General features: G+C 33.6%; 2 protein-coding genes and 1 pseudogene across 2 annotated transcripts; all 3 read left to right on the top strand.

Moving 5' to 3' along the window:
• The first annotated feature begins 369 nt into the window (after nucleotides 1–369).
• On the top strand, nucleotides 370–1,317 carry LOC105995359 (olfactory receptor 8H1-like). The gene has a single exon (XM_013029063.1). The coding sequence runs from the start codon at nucleotides 370–372 to the stop codon at nucleotides 1,315–1,317; it is 948 nt and encodes a 315-aa protein (XP_012884517.1).
• A 4,329-nt stretch (nucleotides 1,318–5,646) lies between these two features.
• On the top strand, nucleotides 5,647–6,594 carry LOC105995358 (annotated as a pseudogene).
• A 6,082-nt stretch (nucleotides 6,595–12,676) lies between these two features.
• On the top strand, nucleotides 12,677–13,624 carry LOC105995357 (olfactory receptor 8H1-like). Its single transcript, XM_013029062.1, has one exon. It carries the CDS (start codon nucleotides 12,677–12,679, stop codon nucleotides 13,622–13,624), a length of 948 nt encoding a protein of 315 aa, XP_012884516.1.
• Nucleotides 13,625–17,625: the final 4,001 nt, after the last annotated feature.

Here is a 17,625-nt window from a genome sequence, read left to right as displayed (position 1 = left end):
GACTATAAAAAGATATTGGATTGAAAAAGAGTAATACATAAGGTTTAGTATTATGTATTGCTTAAATAATTTCATAAAATGTTTTAATCACATTATAGGATAAAATGGAGAATGGTACTTTAGTTATATCATATCTAAATGTAATTTTATCACTATTTAGAATTATGATGGAATTAACGTCATAATATATAACTTTATGATTATTATGACACAACAGGGTATTGAAAAAAATGCATAATTTTATGATTAATTTTGACACAACTTAGGGTACTGAGCAAATGCTTCATCTTTAATAGAAACATAACTCCTTTGGGAATCACTTGAGCTAAGGATCACCTCTTCTTTCTCAACAGTGTCCACCAGCACACTATGAGAACCTGGAACAAAACTGTGGGATCCGACTTCATCCTTATGGGGCTGACAGATTCTGCAGAGATGCAGCTGGCGTTATCTGTGCTGTTTCTCATGACATACTTGATGACTGTTCTGGGAAACCTCGGCATGATCATGATAATTTGTCTGGATCGCCAGCTTCACACGCCCATGTATTTTTTTCTCACTCACCTCTCATTCATTGACCTCAGTTTCTCAAGTGTCATCACACCGAAAACTTTAGTGAACTTGATGACTTCTACCAAAAGTATTTCATTCTTGGGCTGTTTCACACAGACTTACCTTTGTGTCTTGTTTGCTGGTTCTGAAATTTCTCTCCTCTCTGCAATGGCCTATGATCGCTATGTGGCCATCTGCAATCCTCTACAGTATCCTGTTATAATGTCCTCAAGACTCTGCTGGGCCCTCATTGCTGGCACTTATATGATTGGCTTTGTGGATTGTTCTTTCACTGTGTTCTCTATAGCTAGGTTGCCTTTCTGCAATTCCAATGTAATTCATCACTTTTTTTGTGATATATTTCCAATTCTAGCTCTGTCCTGCAATGATACATATGTCACTCAAATTGTAGTATACATTTGTGGTGGTTTTACCCTCCTTCAGTCCTTTATCATAATGTCCTGGTCTTATGTGTCCATTCTCTCTACTATTCTGAAAATTAAGACAACTTCAGGAAAGCAGAAAGCCTTCTCCACCTGTGCCTCCCACCTGCTGGGGGTCACCATTTTTTATAGCACAACCACCTTTACTTATTTAAAACCCAAGAAGTCCTACTCCCTGGGCAAGGATCAAGTGGCTTCTGTGTTCTACACGATTGTGATCCCCATGCTCAACCCACTCATTTATAGTCTTAGGAACAAGGAAGTGAAAAATGCTTTCTTTCGAGTTGTGCAGAAGAAAGGGGGCTCCTGGATACTAAAATAACTATGATTTGAAATGAGTAAATTCATCTCTTGCTGCTTTACTTGTTTAATATCCTTGGTTTTTCTAAAAAGAATGGAAATTTGCAGGGCGCCGGTGGCTCCCGCCTGTAAGCCTAGCTACTCAGGAGAATGGTTGTTCAAAGCCAGCCCTTACAGGAGTGTCTGTGAAACTCTTATCTCCAATAAACCACCAGAAAACCAGAAGTGGTGCTGTAGCTCAAGTGGTAGAGCACTAGTCTAGAGCTGAGGGACAGCACTCAATCCCAGAGTTCAAGCCCCATGACCAAAAAAAAAAAAAAAAAAAGAATGGAAACTCATTGATATTTTCATAGTAAAATTGTATTTTATTTATCTACACATAGTCTTATACATTCCTGGGTATACGTTGTTAGAGATTCCTATTGTAATTTAAAATCATATGAAATGTGATAAAACTTATTTATATACATATATATGTGTCTACGTGTATGTGTTTCTGGTTCATATATGTGTACAAATGATCAAAATAACTAACAGGTGATACATACAGTACTTAGAATTCTTAGTGTAACCTCAATTTTACCCTGGCACCATGACTTCGACCAGTAATATGTACTCAAGACACTGAGATCAGAGGATTGGCATTTGAAGGCAGCCTTTGCAGACAAATCTGTGAGTTTCCCTCCAAAGAGATTTTCTTGTGTGAAAAAGCCAAGCAGGAAAAATCATTATGTCCTGAGCGCAAGCCCTAGTATCAAGATAATCTTAAGAAAACTAATAATAAATAAATGTGGTCTTAAGAGAAACATCTGTGTTATGTAAGGATTCTAGGTGTAATTCTTTTTCTTAAATTTTATTATTAAGGTGTTATACAGAACAAATTTCTTTTTGTGCAATGTCTCCTCTTCCTTCATCTCTCTGATTCCTCCACCACAAGTTGCATAATTCACTTTCAACATAATGTCTATTGAGTTCCAAGGTTGCTTTTGTTCACCCTTAATCCCTCTGTTTTAGCATCCCTCTTGATGTTCACTACAGACATTGAAAAAAAAACAAAATAGAAAAAACAAAAATGCAACACGAAAAAGCATCATTTCACTTGGATATGGGTTCTTCTAAAAATTATGTCATAAAATATTCTATGCATATTTCAAATTATAAGAAATTTTATTATGAGGAAATATATATGCACATTAATAGTTCCAGATGCCAGGCTTTGCATGGTAATAATTTCTTAACTGCATAACTATTAACAAATGACTGAAAATTTAGTCATTTCCTCAGCTAAGTAAGATAAATCCACATTTTCACTATATGTGATCAGAAAAGCTGTTGGATGACTATGGTTGCCGTAGAGAGGAGATTTTAACACTGATTTTGTAAAACATTTGGAGTGAGACACTGTCAGTTTTCCATGTTGAAATCTTCTTGCAGTAACATCTCTTATGAGGGCATGTGCTAAACATTTGAGGACTATGTATCCAGTGACCTATCAGTTCTGTTTCATTGAATTAACCCATTTCTTCAGCTTAATGGAATATACATAAAAATAAATTCTTGAACTGTGTTTGATTTTCCCTTGCAATATTTGTAAAGAGAAATATGAAGCAACTATTTGATTAAAAAACCCTTACAGTTTGTAATATCCCATAAACTCCAGTTTAGTTAAATACTGATATTTCCTTAATTTTCAATTTTTCACTGCATATGTTAGAAATGCATTTTGCATTGTTCATTGATATTAAAGATTTTTTTAACAATAAAGTTCCTTTTCCTGTATTTTGTTGTTTTAAAATTTATAACAAGTACAAATTTCCAGATTATTTAAGTCCAACCAACATAATTTTATAAAGTAACTACAAAGCTAAGATTTAAAATGTTTAATAAAAAATATATTTGATTTTTTTCCTAAATGCCTTCTGAGTAGGAATATAACATTTCAGTTGCTACAAAATGAATCACTTTGTTCAAACTCTTCACTTCCAAAAATTAAAAGTAGATTAATAAAATGAAAAATCTCAACATGTCTATTTTAGCAGTTAATTGCATAATAGATTATTTTAATTTAAAAACTGAGGTTCTTTATTAAATCTTTCAATATTTATTATATTCTGCTGCTTTCTTAATTTCAAACCTTTGCTTAGTCCTATATCAATGTCACATGTAAGAATTTTCACTCAATATTACTTTGCTCACTACACTCTATAGTCTATGTGTTTTCTAGCAGTCTTATATATTCTTGTTTAAAGTTGAATATAATAATTACTAAGGATTTATCATCTACTGAAATTTTTTTGAGTTGTCATTGGTAATGAAATGCTTTACAAATTGCTATATTCACATAGCTGAAATATTTTTGGAGGACTGGATGAACATCCATAAATCAATAGAGTATAGCGTATAAATTGAATTAACCATTCTTATCACTCAGTCATGCCAATAGTTGTAGAGATAGCCTTTGACAAAATTCAAACTTCTTTCATGATTTACAATTGAAAGAGATACAGAGTCTCTGATAACACTTTGACTTCCATATGATACAATATTCCAAGAAATTGTTTGGCTATCATCAACATCTATGGGGTTGATGAATATTAGTTTTAATGTTGGGAAATCTTGCAGAAGTATAATTTGTTCAACATTCACCAATCATATGAATGTGACACAGAAAAATCACCCTGAGCTCTCCTCTTAACTTAAACGTACTTGCTTGTCACATAATTTGTTTGTTGCTGGATTTCTAGTCTCCAAGACTGGATACATTCTCCGACTTCTAAAATAGCCTTGACCTCTAAAAGTTCATTGGATATGCCTATAAGACATAAGCATGGCTTCTTTACTCATGCTAGTAGTATTTTAAAATATCAGGGAATGGGCACACTTTCTTTTTCTTTTTTTTTTTGTCGGGGGGGGTGCGGGATTCCAGTCGTGGGTCTGAACTCTGGGCCTGGCCACTGTCCCTTGGTTCTTCAGCTCAAGGCTAGCGCTCTTCTACTTGAGCCACAGAGCCACTTCCGGCTTTTTTTTCTGCTTATGTGGTGCTGAGGAATCGAACCCAGATCCTCATGCATGCAAGGCAAATGCTCTACCACTGTGCCACCTTCCCAGCCCCCAGCACACTTACTTAAGGGGATATTTTCCATACATATTTGCAAGAAGATAAATTTTATGATCACTCAGTACAATACACGAGAGTCTTTTCCTGATTCTTACTGTGTACATTTGAGGTTCCCCGATAGGCTTTCTCATCTTTGGAAAACAATGCTAAAAGAAATATTTCAGGTGTTTATTAACTAATTCATTACTAGAGTAGCACTCAACCACAGACATTAAAAAAGCATTGCATCAAAAGAGATCAAGAGATCTTCTTCTTTATTGAGGAGCTCCACTGTGTAAAAAATCATACAGATTTAGCACTTGAAAATTTGTCCTTGAAAATATGCAAGTAAACTTCCTCAAAATTGGTTGCAGATAATGACAAAGTAATACCCTAAACCTATTACATCAGATGTTCTGGATATATCAGACTGGGAGAGAAAGCATGAACTGCTCTTATAGTAGCTCCTTGGGATTATTTACAGACGTATCTTTCTGGGAAACTTTCTTTTGAGCAACTGAATGAAGTTCTTTAAGTCTAATTAACCTTGCAATAAAAAATAAATGCACCATAAATGTGAAAATATCTACAGAAAAGAAAACAAATGTTAAATTACAGAGATGGTTAGTACCTCACTGGAAGGAGATATTTTAAAACTAAATTTAGCAAATTTTGGATTACAATTTTGGAAGAAGTTTTTTTTGACCAACTTTCATTCCCAGTAAGTATTCTTAAGAAAGTAAATTGACTTGAAGACAGACACTGGAAGGGAGATTGGAGAATAAGAAAGGAGTTACATTGACCAAAAAGCTTTGTATAAATAACCTGACTAATGGAATTGTAACTATTTTGTACAATTACATAATAAAATTAACAATGATAATAGTAATAATACCCCATAAAAAGATATTGGAAGTAAAAACAGTAATATGGAAGCTTTAGCATTTTGTATTGCTTAAATATTTTCATAAAATATTTTAGCACATTATAGGATAAAATGGAGACAGTAACCATTAGTCTAAGTGTAATTTTATATCATTATTTAGACTTCATGGTTAAATTTATGTCATAATATATAACTTTATGATTAATTATGACACAATTTAGGGTATTAAAATGCATAACATCATGATTAATTTTGACATAGCTTAGGGAACTGAAAAAATGTTGCATCTTTCATATTAAGACAACTCATTTTAGAATCACTTGATCTAAGGATCATCCCCACTTCTCAACAGTGTCCATCGACACACTATGAAAAGCTGGAACCAAACAGTGCTGCTGGACTTCATCCTTATGGGGCTGACAGATTCTGCAGAGATGCAGATGGCATTAACTCTGCTGCTTCTTCTGACTTACTTGATTTCTGTATTGGGAAACCTCAGCATGATCATGATCATTTATCTGGATCATCAGCTTCACACACCTATGTATTTTTTTCTCGCTCACCTCTCATTCATTGACCTCAGTTTCTCAAGTGTCATCACACCTAAAACTTTAGTGAACTTACTGACTTCTACCAAAAGTATTTCATTCCTGGGCTGTTTCACACAGATGTACCTTTGTATCTTTTTTGCTAGTTCTGAAATTTGTCTCCTCTCTGCAATGGCCTATGATCGCTATGTGGCTATCTGCAATCCTCTACAGTACCCTGTTATAATGTCCTCAAGACTCTGCTGTGCCCTGGTTATTGGCACTTATATGATTGGCTTTGTGGATTGTTCTTTCCTTGTGCTTTCTATACCTAGATTGTCTTTCTGCAATTCCAACGTAATTCATCACTTTTTTTGTGATATATTTCCAGTTTTAGCTCTATCCTGCCATGATACATTTGCCAATGAAATTCTAGTATATATTTGTGGTTGATCTACACCATTATTGTCCCTGATCCCAGTATTCTGGTCCTATGTGTCCATTCTCTATACTATTCTGAAAATTAAGTCCAATTCAAGAAAGCAGAAAGCCTTCTCCACATGTGCCTCCCACTTGCTGGGAGTTACCCTCTTTTATGGCACAACAATCTTTACTTATTTAAAACCCAAGAAGTCCTACACCCTGGGCAAGGATCAAGTGGCATCCATGTTTTACACGATTGTGATCCCCATGCTCAACACACTCATTTATAGTCTTAGAAACAAGGAAGTGAAGAATGCTTTCTTTTGAGTCGTGAAGAAGACTGGGGGATTCTGGCAACTAACATAACTATGATTTGAAATGTGTAAATTCATCCTTTGCTGCTTTACTTGTTTAAAACTCCGTTGTTTTTCTCAAAAATTTGAAACTCATTGATATTTTGCAGTAGAATTCGGTTTTATTTTTCTACACATGATTGTATACATTCCTGGGTATATGTTGTAAGAGATTCGTATTGCAATTTAAAGTCATATAATATGTGATAAAGTATTGTTTATATATGTGTCTGTGTGTGTGCTTCTGATTCATATGCATGTATAAATGATCAACTAACATGTAAAACACACAATAGTTAGAATTCTTAGGGTAACTTCAATTTTACCCTGACACCATGACTATCACCAGTTATATATACTCAAGACTCTGAGATCAGGGGACTGCCACTTGAAGCTTGCCTTTGCAGACTATCCTGTAAGTTTTCTCCCCATAAAATTTTCTTGAGTGAAATAGCCAAGCAGGAGGCATCATTATGTCCTGAGTTCAACCCCCATATCAAAGTAATCTTAAGAAAATTAAAAATAAATAAATGTGGTTAAGGGAAACATCTGTGTAATGTAAGGACTCCAGGTGTAATAACTTTTTCTTAAATTTTATTGTTATTAGTAATTTGTTATACAGAGCATATTTCTTTTTGTACAATATCACCTCTTTCTTCAGCAATCTCTGTTTCCTCCACCACAAGTTGCATAGTTCATTTTCATCATAAAGTCTACTAAGTACCATGGTGATATTTGTCCACCCTTTGTTCCTCCAAATCTGGGCCCTTCTTGACATTCTCCAAAGACAATGAAAAGAACAAACAAGAAAATAGAAAAAGACAAAACCAAAAAGCAACAAGAAGAACCATCATCTCTACTTGGACAGGTGTACTTCTTAAAACTATTTGATAAAGTATTCTATGCAAGGCAAGCACTCTACCACTGAGCCACCTCCCCAGCCCCCAACAAAGCTTGTTTTTGTCTTTTTGGTCGATGTTGGGTCTGAACTCTTGGGCGCTCTACCACTTGAGCCACAGCAACTTTTCTGGTTTTTTCTCCATATGTGGTGCTGAGGAATGAAACCCAGGGCCTCATGCATGCAAGGCAAGCACTCTACCACTGAGTCACCTTCCCAGCCCCTTCTATGCATATTTCAATTATAAGAAATTTTATCATGAAGAAATATATCTATATATACACATTACTAGTTCCAGATGCCAGGAATTGTATAATAAGTAATGATTTCTTAGCTGCATAATTTTTAACAAATGGCTGAAAATTTAGTCATTTCTTCAGCTATATAGGATAAATCTATATTTTCACTATATCTAATCTGAAAAGCTGTTGAATGACTACGGTTGCAGTAAACAGGAGATTGAAACACTGATTTTGTAACACTTTTAGAGTGAGATATGGTCAGTTTTCCATGTCAAAATATTCTTGCAGTAACATCTTTTATGTGGGCATGTGCTAAACATTTGAGGACTATGTATCCAGTGACCTATTAGTTCTGCTTCATTGAATTAACCCATTTCTTCGGCTTAATGGAATATACATAAAAATAAATTCTTGAATTAATGTTTGATTTTTCCCTTGCAATATTTGTAAAGAGAAATATAGAGCAAATATTTGATTTAAAAATTCTAAGTGTTTCTGGTATCCAATAAATTCTGGCTTAGTTGAACAGTGATATTTCCCTAATTTTCCATTTTTTTCACTGCATATTTTGGAATTGATTTTGTATTGTTCATTGATATTAAAGATTTTTTAATAGTAAAGTTCCTTTTCCTGTATTTTGTTGTTTTAAAATTTATAACAAGTACAAATTTCACATATTGTTTAAATCCAACCAACATAATTTTGTAAAGTAACTACAAAGATAAGGTCTAAAATGTTTGAATAAAAATTATATTTGATTTTTACCTAAATACCTGTAACACTTTGGTTACTACAAAATGAATCACTTTGTTGAAACACCTCACTTCCAAAAAAATAAAAGTAAATTAATAAAATGAAAATTTCAACTGGTCTATTATAGTAGTTATTTAATAGATTCTTTTAAGTTAAAAACTGAAGTTTTTATTGAATCTTTCAATATTTATTATATACTACTGTTTTCTTAACAAATTTCAAAACTTTGCCTTGTAATATATCACTGTCATTGGAAAGAATTTTCACTCAATATCGCTTTCCTCACTACACTCTGTAGACTATGTATTTGCTAGCATTCCTATATATTTTTGTTTCAAGTTGAGAATAATAGTAATTAAGCATCTATAATTTACTGAAATTTTCTTTGAGTTGCTATTCGTAATGAAATGCTTTACTAGGACTAATTTTTTACCAATATTTACAAATAACATTACAAAAAATCATAAAATTGTCTTATTTCTAGCAGGTTGGATCTCAATTTTGCAATATACTTTAAAAATAAATTTTGAATCCATGTTTAATTTTCCATTTTTGTGTTTGTAAATAGAGGTATAAACCAAATATTTGATTAAAAATTCAGGTTTTGTGCCTTCCAATCAACTCCAATTTAGTTGAATATTAAAATTTCCTCTATTTTCATTTTCATCTGTATATTTTTCTACTGCTATTTTCCCTTTTCTCTGATATTAAAGGTATTTTTAAGGCATATTTCTTTTTTTCCTATTTTTGTAATTTAGTAATTTATAGCAATTACAAATTACACTGATTGTTTAAATCCAACCATTACAATTGTGTAAAGTCACTACAAATCTAAGGCATAAAAATTATGTTTCCTTTTTTCTTAGTGACTTCTGTGTGTTAGTATAACGGTGTATTTACTACAAAAGAACTTGGAAAATACATCTTAAGTGAAGTAAGCCAGGCCCAAAGAAACAGAGGTCCTATGGTTTTCCTTATTTGCAATGACTAGTATAATTCTAAGACAAGTAGGAAAGGTCAAAAGCTATGTACATATGACCATATAAGATGATGTTAAGTGAAATGAAAGGACACAACTGTTTTTTTTTCTTTCTTGCTATAGTTTTTTATCATACTTAAAATGTACTATTTGAATTTTTTGCTTCTTTTGTATGTGCTTCCACATGGTATAACCCCTGTTTTCACTGTATTTGATTTGCTCATGTCAGTGCCCTGCATCTTCTATATATATTTTTCTAATTTGGGGAAGGGAAGAGAAATAACCAAATGCTGAAATAAGGATACATGTTGATCTGTTCTAACAATGATATATATAAGACACTATGTGGTAAACAAATTTTACAACTTTGGCAGTTGGAGGACATTGGCGGTTATTGTGGAGGTAGGAGGGAAGGGATAGTAGGGGAAAAACAAAGGAGGAGGCAACAATAATGTACACATTAATGTGTGTACAACAATAATGTGTACAACAATAATGTGTACAACAATAATGTACACATTACCTTGCTCATGTAACTGTAAACCCTCTGAACAGTATTTTTACAATAAAAACTGTGCAATAAATAAATAAGTAAATAAAAACAAAGGAAGTAAAAATGCTTAATAGGAAATGAACTCATTACCTTACTCATGTAACTGTAATACCTCTGTAAATAATTTTTTACAATAAAAAACATAAAGAATTCCTTTCTTCAACTTCCTCATTGCCAATAATAAAATAAACTGATAAAGTGAAAAAATTCAATTTGTCTATTTTAGCAGTTAATTATTACATTAGTATAATTTCAAGTTCTTTATTGAATTTTTCAGTACTTATTATATTCTACTTTCTTAATACATTTCAATTTTACCCCTTATATTCACTACATATTTCTTTCCTCACAATGCTATACACAATACATATGTATAGCATTTCTATATATTTTTGTTTGAAGTTGAGAATAACATTGACTAATCATTTACCATTTCTTGAAATTTTATTTTAGTTGTCATTGGTATTGAAATGCTTTACAGATTCATGGAACTAACATATTTCTAGGAGGGTTGGTTGAAAATCCATAAATCAACAAATACAGTATACTGTATAAATTGCAACATCCACCCTTATCTCTCAGTCATGCAAATAGTTGTGGAGATTAACAATTGAAAAATTCAAATGTCATTCATGACTTACACTTGAAAGAGGTATAGAGTCTCTGATCACACTTTGACTTCCTTATGATTCAATACACAAAAGAACACTTTGGCCATTATCCACATCTCTAGGGTTGACGAATATTAATTTTTATTGCTGAGAAAATCTTCCACAAGAATAATTTTTTCCAAGTGATTCAACATTCGCCAAGCATATTAAGGGGGCATAGAAAATCACTCTGAACTATCCTTTTTCTTCTTTTTTATTGTGAAAATACCGTACAGAGGAGTTAAAAATCACATGGGCAAACTAATGAGTACATTTCTTATCAAGCATTGTTGCCTCCTCCTTTGTTTCCCCTTCCCATTCTTTTTCATTCTCCTCCCCAACCTCCATCCTCCCCCCAAAGTTGTAAAGTTCCTTTTTCTACATAACGACTTATACATCTCATTGTTGCAATGGATCCACCTGTACCCCTATTTAAACGATTTGTTTTTATTTTAACATCAAATACAATGAAAGCAGGGGTTAAGTCCCTTGCTTGACACATACTTTGATGCTGAATTTCTAGTCTCCAAGACTAAAACATTCTGTCTTCTAAAAGAGCACTGCCTTCCAAAAGCTCAGTGGATATCTATGTGATATATGAGGATAACTTCTTTGCTCAAATCTGCAGATCGTTTGTCTCTGGAAATTGTAGGGAATGTACCTACTTTCTTAGGGAAATATGTTCCATACATATTTGCAGGGAAATTACTTTGATGATCACTCAATGCAAGATTCACAAGAAACTTTTCCTGATTTTTACTGTGTACATTCTGAGGTTCCCCCATTTACCTACTCATTTGGGGGAACAATCCTCAATGAAATATTTCACATTGCATCAAATGTGATCAGGTGATCTTCCTCCTAATTGTGGAGCTCTAAAGTGAAAATCTCATGCAGATTTAGCACTTGAACATTTGTCCATGGAAATGTGCCAGGTTACTTTCCTTAGAAATTGGTTGCAGAGGATGACAAAGTATTGCATAATATCCTATTCCATTAAATAAAGCCTCCTGGACATATCAGACAGAGACAAAAAGGACACATTGCTCTTAGAGTATCTCCATGGGATTCTTTAGAGATAGACCTTTCTGGGAAACTTTTTTGAGCAACTTGACAAAATTTCTTGAGTTTGAATTTACCTCACACAAAATGAATTCCACAAAAGTTTAATAATAACTACAGAAAGGAAAACAAATGTTATATTACAGAGATGTTTAGTACCTTATAGGAACAGGATGTTTTAAAATGAGATTTGGTTTACAACTATGGAAGAAGTTTTGTACTGACCAACTTGTGTTCATAGTAAGTATTCTTTTTTTTTTTTTCGGTGGTGGGGCCTGAACTCTGGGCCTGGTCACTGTCTCTCAGCTCTTCAGCTCAAGGCTAGTGCTCTACCACTTGAGCCATAGCACCACTTCTGGCTTTTTTCTTTTTGCTTATGTGGTGGTGAGAAGTCAACACAGGGCCTCATGCATGCAAGGCAAGGGCTCTACCACTGAGCCACCTTGCCAACCCCACAGTAAGTATACTTAAGAGGTTAAATTTAATTGAAGATAGACACTGGATGGGAAAAATTTGGAGAATAAAGATGGGAGTAATATTGTCCTTGATTCATTATACTTATAACCTGACTTATGAAATTGTAATCATTTTGCACAACTTCAAAATAACAGTAACAATAATAATATTATTAATAATAACCATAAAAATATTGAAGGACAAAAAAGTGGTATATAAGTTATAGCATATTGTATTGCTTAAATATTTTCATAAAGTGTTTTAGCATATTATAGGATAAAATGATGAGAGTTGATTTTAGTTATATAATACCTACATATAATTTTATCCCATTATTTGGAGTTCATGATTAAATTGAAATCATAAGGCAAAGTTTATGATTAATTATAATGCAATCTAGGTACTGAAAAAATGCTGGATCTTTCATATAAAGACAACTCATTTGAGAAACACTAGAGCTAAGGATCACACATCACTTCTCAACAGTGTCCATCAGCACACTATGAGAACCTGGAACAACACAGAGGTAACCGACTTCATCCTTATGGGGCTGACAGATTCTGCAGAGATGCAGCTGGCATTATCTCTGGGGTTTCTCCTGATTTACGTGATGACTGTGTTGGGAAATGTAGGCATGATCATGATAATTTGTCTGGATCTCCAGCTTCACACCCCTATGTATTTTTTTCTCATTCAACTTTCATTCATTGACCTCAATTTCTCAAGTGTCATCACACCTAAAACTTTACTGAACTTACTGACTTCCACCAAGAGTATCACATTCCTGGGCTGTTTCATACAGATGTATTTTTTTGCCTTCTTTGCTAGTTCTGAAATTTGTCTCCTCTCTGCAATGGCCTATGATCGCTATGTGGCCATCTGCAATCCTCTACAGTATCCTGTTATAATGTCCTCCAGATGCTGCTGGGCCCTCATTGTTGGCACTTACATGATTGGCTTTGTGGATTGTTCTTTCACTGTGCTTTCTATAGTCAGATTGCCTTTCTGCAAATCCAATGTAATTCTACATTTTTTCTGTGATGTATTTCCAATTTTAGCTCTGTCATGCAATGATACATATGCCACTGAATTTGCAGTATACATTTGTGGTAGTTCTACCCTGCTACTGTCCCTTACCACAATGTCCTGGTCCTATGTGTCCATTCTCTCTACTATTCTGAAAATTAAGTCCACTTCAGGAAAGCAGAAAGCCTTCTCCACCTGTGCCTCCCATCTCCTTGGGGTCACCATTTTCTATGGCACAATCATTTTTACTTATTTAAAACCCAAGAAGTCCTACTCCCTGGGCAAGGATCAAGTGGCTTCTGTGTTTTACACGATTGTGATCCCCATGCTCAACCCACTCATTTATAGTCTTAGAAACAAGGAAGTGAAAAATGCCTTCTTTCGAGTTGTCCAGAAGAGAGCTGCATTCTGGCAACTAACATAACTATGATTTGAAGTGTGTAAATTCATCTTTTGCTACTTTACTTGTTTAAAATTACCTTGGTTTTTCTAAAAAAAAAAATAGAATCTCATCAACATTTTCATAGTAAAATTCTATTTCATTTATCTAAAGATGATGTGTATATGCTGTTAGAGATTCCTATTATAATTCAAATTCATCTAATATGTGATAACACTATTGTTTATATATATATACATATATAGATGTCTGTGTGCTTGTGTGTTTTAGGTCATATACCTGTATAGATGCTCAAAATATAAAGTTTGGTACATAAAATAGTGAGAGTTCTTAATGAAACCTCATTTTACCTTGGCACCATGGCTTATACCTGTAATAGGTACTGAAGAGCCTGAGGTCAGAGGATTGCCACTTGAAGCCAGCTTTTGCAGACAAGTCAGTGAGTTGTCTCGCCAAAAATATATTCTTGAGTCAAAAATGCCAAGCAGGGCTTGGAAGGTGGCTCAGTAGGAGAGTGCTTGCCTTGCATGCTTGAGGCCCTGGGTTCAATTCCTCAGCACCACATAAGAAAAAGAAAAAAGAAAAGAAAAAAATGCCAGGCAGGAGGAAGCATAATGCCATGAGTTCAAGCCCCAGTATCAAAGAAATCTTAAGAAAATTAAACAAATGTGTTCTTAAGGGGAACATCTGTGTAATATAATGATTTCAAATATAATTATTTTTCTTAATATTTATTGTTGTTATTCACATGTTTTAAAGTAGAGTTAGTGTTTCATAAGTCAGGTAATGCGCATATTGCTTTATGTACAATATCAGCTCCTCCTTCCCCTCTTTCTCAGTCTCCTCCACTACAATCGCATACTTCACTTTCAATGTCATGTCTATTAAGGATGATGGTTGAATTTGGTCACCCTTTATTCCTCCATTTCTGCACCCCTCTTCACATCCTCCAAAGACATTAGACAAACAACAGAGAAAAAAAAGAAGCAACAAGAAGCATCACCGTCTCTCTCTCTCAATATTTGTAATTCTTAAAACCATGTCATAAAGTACTCTGTGCATAATTCAATTTTATCAAATTTTATTATGAAGAAATATATATATACACACACATTAATAGTTCCAGATGCCAAGATTTGCATAATAAGTAATGATTTTTTTAGCTGCAGAACAGTTAACAAATGACTGAAAATTTAGTCATTTCTTCATCTATATAAGATAAACACATATTTTTGTTATCTGTGAACAGAAAAGGTGTGGAATGAGTATGGTCTCAGTAAACAGACAAATATAACCTTCATTTTCTCAAATTTTGGAGTGAGATATTGTGAGTTTTCCATTTTGAAACATTCCTGCAATACATCTCTCATGTGGGCTTCTGGTAAACATTTGAGGAACATGCATCCAGTGACATATTGAGTGTGTGCATTGCATTAACCCGTTATCCTGGGATAATGGGTGTTTGATTTGCCAGTGTATTGTTTTTAAATACAGATATAAAGCAAATATTTAATTCAAGAAACCTTACATATTTTAGCATCCAGTTTAGTTGAATACTAAAAATTTCCCTAATTTTCAATTTTTCCCTGAATATTTTGGAATTACATTTTTCATTTTTCTCTAATATGAAAGGTTATTTTTTAAAGTATAGTTTCTTTTTCTATATTTTGTTGTTTTGAAGTTTACAACAAGTACACATTACCCAGATTGTTTCAATCCAACCATTATTATTTTATAAAGTAATTACAAAGCCATAGTTTAAAATATATTAATAAAAAATACATTTGATTATATCCTAAATGGTTTCTGAGTATGAATACAACAATGTACATGCTACAAAACGAATCTCTTTTTTCAAATTCCACACTGCCAAAAATAAAAGTAAATTAATAAATTGAAAGCCTCAACTTCTCTATTTCAGCAGTTAAGTTATAATAGGTAATTTTAAATTAAAAATCTTTCAATATATGTTATATTCTGTTGCTTTCTTATTAAATTAAAAAAATTGCCTTTTCATATATCAATTTCATTTGTAAAAATTTTCACTCAATGTTTCTTTCCTCATTATGCCCAATAGACTGTATTTGCTAGTATTTCTATATATTTTTTGAAATTAAAAATAATATTGAGTAAGCATTTATCATTTACTGAATTTTGCGTTTGAGTTGTTAGTAATGCAATGCATTACAAATAATTTTATATTTATACATTTACAGATAGCTTTACAGAACATTCATGAAATTGGCTCATTTCTAGCAAGGGAGGATGAACAGTCAGAGATCAATAAATGCAATATAGTATATTTAATTAACCATCCTTACCATTTAGTTATCTCAATAGTTGTAGAGATTGGCCATATTCAAATTTCATTCATTAGTTACTATTGAAAGACATACAGAATCTCCAATCACATTTTGACTTCCTTATGCTACAATAGTCAAAGGAATTCTTTGGACATCACCAACATCTATATGGTTGATGAATATTAATTTTATTAATAGGGAAAACTTACAAATTTTGACCTTTCCTATAAAAGGTGTTGGATGACTATGGTCTCAGGAAACAGGCAAATGTAACACTTCTTTTGTAATATTGTTGGGCTGAGATTCTGAAAGTTTCCCTGTTAAAATCTTGCTGTAACAGACCTTATGTGAGCATTTGCTAAAAACTTGAGGACCATGTATCCAGTCTGCTTCATTGCATAAACCTGTTCTCTCAATTTTGTAATATACATTAAAAATAAATTTTGAAGTAAGTGTTTGATTTGCCATTGTTGTATTTGTAAATAGAGATATAAAACCAATGTTTAAAAATTTTAGGGTGTGTTCCATCCAATAAACTCCAGTTTAGTTGAATATTAAAATTTACTTGATTTTCATATTTTTCCATCTTTTTTGGAATTGCTGTTTTCCTTTTTCTCTGAAGTTGAGGGTTATTTTTTAAAAGTATAATTCCTTATCCTGTTTTTGTTCTTTTATAATTTATAACAATTACAAATTACAGAGATTGTTCAAAGCTAACATTATAAATTTAAAAAGTCAATACAAAACTAAGGCCTAAAATGCTTTAATACAAACTATATCAAAGATGGCAGTCATCTTTGGTGGTGTGGGAAGAGCTACCTTCCAAATGCTATTCTGTGAGAAGGATTGGGAATGTCTTGAGGGGTAGTCAGCCTTTTCCTTGGTTTTTAGGCTATCTGAAATCTGCATCCCTCTGTGGTCACCAGGAAGAAGTTTCCTACTCCTTGTCAGTTCTCCACTTCCACTGCCATGGTCACCGGTGAGTGCTCGCTCAAACCTGTCTTCTTAAACAGGCTGCCTGAATTTTTCCTCTTGGCCAAACACTCTGTATTATGATGGCTCACTTGATGTGAGTCTCTAGCCTTGGCTTTTTCACTGGAACACTAAAACTTGTTTCTTCAAGAGAGCTCAGTTAGCCGGGAACTGCTTTTCCACCATCTTCCTTGATCCACAGGGCTCTTCATTATCTCCACATCTCTGTCTATAATAGAAATGCAAATCAAGACAACATTGAGATTCCTCTTCACTCCAGTTAGAATGGCTATAATCAAAAACTCTATTGAGGGCTGGGAAGGTGGCTCAGTGGTAGAGCGCTTGCCTTGCATGCTCGAGGCCCTGGGTTCGATTCCTCAGCACCACATAAGCAAAAAGAAAAAAGCCGGAAGTGGCGCTGTGGCTCAAGTGGTAGAGCACTAGCCTTGAGCTGAAGAGCTTAGGGACAGTGCTCAAGCCCAGAGTTCGGGCCCCATGACCGGACCCAAAAACAAAAACAAAACAAACAAAAACTCTATTGACAGGCTTCTCATTATTCAGTAACTGAAATGTTGAAATTCTAAGCGGTGAAAAGATCTGCTGTTCAAATGAATTCATCTCAAAAGTTTAAAATTCTAATAAATTAATTTCCTTAGTGAGAAAAAAAATCTAATAACACATACTGGACAGATAGTAGCCAAAAGGGAATGCTACTACACTGTTGGTGGGAGTGTAAACCTGTCCCACCAC

This window comes from Dipodomys ordii, unplaced genomic scaffold, assembly GCF_000151885.1.
Source record: "Dipodomys ordii isolate 6190 unplaced genomic scaffold, Dord_2.0 Scaffold117, whole genome shotgun sequence".
NCBI classification, from domain to species: Eukaryota; Metazoa; Chordata; class Mammalia; order Rodentia; family Heteromyidae; genus Dipodomys; species Dipodomys ordii.
This window is presented reverse-complemented; position numbering and strand designations above follow the sequence as displayed.

What these genes read in the sequence shown, in the direction of transcription:
- LOC105995359 (XM_013029063.1), top strand. Translation starts at nt 370, where the DNA reads ATGAGAACCTGGAACAAAACTGTGGGATCCGACTTCATCCTTATGGGG.
- LOC105995357 (XM_013029062.1), top strand. Translation starts at nt 12,677, where the DNA reads ATGAGAACCTGGAACAACACAGAGGTAACCGACTTCATCCTTATGGGG.